The sequence below is a fragment of the Lucilia sericata genome, unplaced genomic scaffold, assembly GCF_015586225.1.
Source record: "Lucilia sericata isolate MDLA Ls3-8-SP2 unplaced genomic scaffold, ASM1558622v1 Contig002522F_arrow, whole genome shotgun sequence".
NCBI lineage: Eukaryota > Metazoa > Arthropoda > Insecta > Diptera > Calliphoridae > Lucilia > Lucilia sericata.
Window position 1 is genome coordinate 20 of NW_023996293.1, and position 4500 is coordinate 4519.

Here is a 4500-nt window from a genome sequence, read left to right on the forward strand (position 1 = left end):
GCTAGTCCGCCTACTTTTTGTCCTAAATGATCATATTGACACTAAAGTGGCTCCGACAAAATTTGAGGACTCTAACTGTTATATTATCTAAAATATACAGATTTTATATTTTCTTAATGTGGGCGTGGCTCATCGCCCACTTGAAATTTCGAAATAAAAAGTATCCTATTACCTATTCCAGACATGCAGGAATATGCTGTGAAAATTTCAAGAAAATCGGTTCAGCCGTTTAGTAGTCTATAACGTTCAAACATACAAACATACAAACAACACATTCATTTTATATATATAGATATCGTTATTAATACGAGATTTGCGAATAACAGCGTGATTTCTGAACTATGGGAATCCTCCATATAATGGGGCTTAGATCTATTATGGTCCGTGGTCTTTATACATATTTGTAATTGGGCTAGTTTGCTACTAATCCTAATCTTTTATGGACTACTTTTTATACGAATATCCGCAATTTTTGTAGGGTTATAAGTCTGTCCGATATTTCTATGCCTTCAGAAATACTAAGAGAAATAGCTGCATTCTAGGCATAAAATTCACGAATTCATGATCAATGAAAATTTTTATTTTTTACGAGCTAACATAGCAATTCGTTGCATTAATGAAGAATGTTTCATTAGTTTTATGAATTTGTTTGCAGTTTCTACTGTGAAACTATTTTATTGATGGAATGAAATTGGTTGTTGATTCAATGAACATATTGTGCGTTTATTGTCCAGTGCCTCCCACCACTTCCGGTCTACCAGACTAGAACATTAACCACAAACCTACCGGAGACCACCTAAAACACAAAGACCTTACATTCTTACTTTTTTTTATAAAAATCTGTTGTCGATGAAATCTTAAATTCTAATTTCTGTTAATATTGTTTTTTGTTTACATACCGGATATTCAATCTTTGGCCTCCTCTTATTTATGGCATAAACCAAGCGCAAACATTCCAAAGCTTCATCATTGCGACCTTGAGACATAAGAAATTTAGGACTCTCGGGAAAAAATGAATTTAAAAAGCCACCAAGTAAAGGTACAACAGCAGTAATAAGTATGAAGAAATGCCAAGTGTACACTTAAAAATAAAATTTGCATAACATTAACAGAAAAATCACCCTTTACTTACATTTTATAAACCACATTTCCAAAGTGAAGTGGTAAGGCAGCAGTGTGCAAGCTAAAATGGGCAATATAACAGTAGCAGCTGCCTTTATCATGCCCATACCCATCATAATGCGTGAACGATGTTTTAGACCATGAAATTCGGAAATATACGACATGACCACAGCAAAGGGGCCACAAACTCTGTGTTTAAGTAAAAGTTTGTTGTTTACTCGTTAATTATTGGGATTTGTTGATTTGTTTTCTCTACTTACAAAAAGCCATCGAAAAATTTAAAAATTAAAAGTTGATTTACAGTCTGACTGATGCCAGTACAAATGACAATTACACCATCCAAGAGCAGAGCATATACTAATACCATTTTGCGCCCCATGGTGTCAGCTATATAGCCCCAGGGTATGGCTGAAACAATCATGCCTTTTGAATGAATCACATGTGTTGTGGTTAGTTAGTGGGCATTTAAAGGCTATGTTTAATTAGTTTAGTTGGAAAAGGCTACTTTGTTAAATAGTTGGTGATTTGAAACAAAATTTTGTTTATTGATTGAAAATGTTGCTACTTTTTCAATCACCTCCTTACAAAACATCCTTTTCTTTCACCTCAACTTACCCGCAAAACACATTGCATTCAAAACACCTTTTTGCATCAAATTCAAATGTAAATCACATTCGGCTGTAGGCAATATAAAGGACAATGTTGATGTTGAGAATATGGCCGAAATTAGAGGTGACATTGCAACAATTAGCAGACAAATATTGAAACAACCAAAACCACAAGCCGCTATGGCAGCTTCAAAATCACTGACACTTCCAGCTGAATTGATACTACTTGACGGCACATTGTTGCTGGTGGCAGCAGTCCTAGAAGCTGAAGATTTTCTCTTAAAAATACCATAAAATAATTAGTTTGCTTTACTACTGACCTTGGGACATTTAAAAGAAAGTTAACTTTCGTAAATTTTGTTTATTTTTGTGATAAAATTCGTTTCTATTTAAAGAATAGTAGAGAAATTAGGTTTTTATAAAAATTCCAATTAATTTTTGTTTTTTTGATGTTTTGCTTTAACTGAGAAAAACGAAATTGGGATTTATAGTTGCTCAGGTTTAAACAGAGGTTTGCCCATACCTGTTTTACGCCAGCTGGTGACGTTGCCAAAACCAAAGGAATGCAACTAGGTGCGCTGTTGTCATCAGCTGTTATTTTTAAGCCTAACATTCGCATAACTTAAGCCAAGGCAAATTTACATAAGGTAATATTTTGTTTGTTAACATAACGAAATATTCGAAGAAAATAAACTTCAATGATACAGTTTGAAAACCCTTACATTGCACTTTAATATTGAAGCTTCTATGTGATAATACCGTTTAATAATACATTTCTTATACAATCTATAAAACCAATTAATATTGCACTGTATTATCAGAAAGGTGAGTGAGTTTCATAGTGAAAATTCACAATATTACACTATTTTGATTGGTATTATCACAAAGGTGTTGAAATTGGCTAAAATTGATTCACAATTACACATTAAGGTTTGTGAATCGAATAAGTTTTGTTGATCGCATTGCCAACATAGTTGTGAAATTAGCTAAAATTTGGCAAAGGCGTAAATCATCTTATGAAGTGGCAGTCTTCTTTACCCCAGAAGATCTGAGATCACGCTTTTAGATTCGATAAAAAAGCTAATACTGCCAATAATAGATCTACTGGAGGACCGTCTATAAGTTTTGAGGCCAAGGTATCAAAACTAAAAATGTAATTTATGTCTAGGAAACCAGTTGAGATTATGTCCGAAATTTTTGGAAATTAATAATGGGCAATTCGGCACCTCAACAATGGACAAATATGAATCACAGTATGATTCGTGTACTTTATATCTATCGCTAGTTCAAGCATTTTTATAAAAGCTCATCTTTAGAAAGCTCATCTAACTTTAGCTCAAACTGTTCTAAAGAAAGCTCATCTATCGCTAGCTCAAGCTCTTCGAAAGAAAGCTCGTATTTTGCTAGCTCAAACTGATCTAAAGAAAGCTCATCTTTCGGTAGTTCAAACTGATCTAAAGCAAACTCACCCATCGCTAGTTCAAGCTCTTCTAAAGAAAGCTCATCTTTCGCTAGCTCAAATTGATCTAAAGAAAGTTCGTCTATCGCTAGCTCAAGTTGTTCTATAGAAAGCTCATCTGTTGCTAGATTAATCTATTCTATAGAAGGCTCATCTATTGCTAGATAAAGCTGTTCTACAGAAAGGTCATCTAACGATCTTCTAAAGAAAGATCACCTATCACTAGCTCAAGCTGTTCTGAAGAAAATTCATCTATCTCTAGCTCAAGCTGTTCTAAAGAAAGTTCTTCTATCGCTAGAGCAAGCTGTTCTGTAGAAAGCTTATCTATTGCTGTATCAAGCTATTCTATAGAAAGCTCATCTATCGCTAAAACTAGCTATTCGACGGAAAGGCCATCTATCGGTAGTTCAAGCTATTCTATAGAAAGCTCATCGATAGCTCAAACTGATGCTTATCCGGTTTTTATCGCTAAATCAGGCATTTCTTTTAGAAAGCTCACTGTATAGAGGTTATCAATCGCTACAGAAACTGTTTTATTGAACTATATCTCGCTGGTCTATAGAAAGCTCATCCATCACCTACTCAAGTTGTCCTAAAGCTCAATCATTCCATAATGACGATGCAAAAATTTGTTTTTTTTTTTCTGAAAAATATGTTTGTTCTTTTATTTAATAATTATTTATTTGTCTATACATGAAAATTGTATATTTAGTAAATATTTACAATATATTCATTAAATTACCTTTTTATTCATTGTTTTAGAAACACAAACCTTAATATTTAAACATAAATGAACAAAAAAAAAAAAAAAAAAACACTCTATTTACATAAAATAATTGAATAATTTCAATTTAACTCTTAAATTCATTCTAATAAAATTACTAAGTAAGAAAAATATTTATTTTTTATACAATTTATATAACTACTCAATAGTAATACTAATAATGTGTGTGTGTTTGTATATTTGTTTATAATTAAGTAAATATATTGTTAAAAAAAAATAATACAAACACACCTACACTTTACAATTTAATAACTAAATTTGTTCGTTTGTTTTTTCCAAAAATTTTTATAGATTTTCTTTTTTGCTGACAATATAGTAGAATAAAATGTTACAGAAACCTTAAATGTTTTTATAGTTATTTTTTTGTAGAAAATTGTATTTTCGATGTAATTTTATTACAACAATTTATTTTTTTAATGTTATTTAAAATTTAAACTATACAATTTACATTTTACTTAGTTACAACAGGAATTTGGTTCTTTTCTAAGGGGAAAAGAAAAAATCAAATTTATTTAAAAAAAAAATAT

The 4500-nt window shown here is 31.5% G+C and overlaps 1 protein-coding gene across 6 annotated transcripts; it reads right to left on the reverse strand.

Moving 5' to 3' along the window:
• Window positions 1-389: 389 nt before the first annotated feature.
• Window positions 390-2272, reverse strand: LOC119614031 (synaptic vesicle glycoprotein 2B-like). 6 transcript variants are annotated; one of them, XM_037970116.1, is made up of 7 exons: window positions 2254-2272; window positions 2051-2193; window positions 1738-1995; window positions 1383-1545; window positions 1133-1311; window positions 900-1081; window positions 478-819 (listed from the first exon to the last, which is right to left on the reverse strand). In XM_037970116.1, exons 2-7 carry the CDS (start codon window positions 2058-2060, stop codon window positions 763-765), a joined length of 849 nt encoding a protein of 282 aa, XP_037826044.1. In that variant the 5' UTR covers window positions 2061-2193; window positions 2254-2272; the 3' UTR covers window positions 478-762. The 6 variants fall into 6 exon arrangements, with proteins under 6 accessions (XP_037826046.1, XP_037826048.1, XP_037826044.1 ...); XM_037970118.1 differs by lacking the exon at window positions 2254-2272 and having other exon boundaries at window positions 390-819; window positions 1383-1530; window positions 2051-2243; XM_037970120.1 differs by lacking the exon at window positions 2254-2272 and having other exon boundaries at window positions 477-823; window positions 2051-2243.
• Window positions 2273-4500: the final 2228 nt, after the last annotated feature.

Coding starts and splice junctions, on each gene's coding strand:
- LOC119614031 (XM_037970116.1), bottom strand. Junction 1,082..1,132: donor GGAAATGTGGTTTATAAAAT/GTAAGTAAAGGG, acceptor TTTATTTTTAAG/TGTACACTTGGCATTTCTTC. Junction 820..899: donor GGCCAAAGATTGAATATCCG/GTATGTAAACAA, acceptor AAAAAAAGTAAG/AATGTAAGGTCTTTGTGTTT.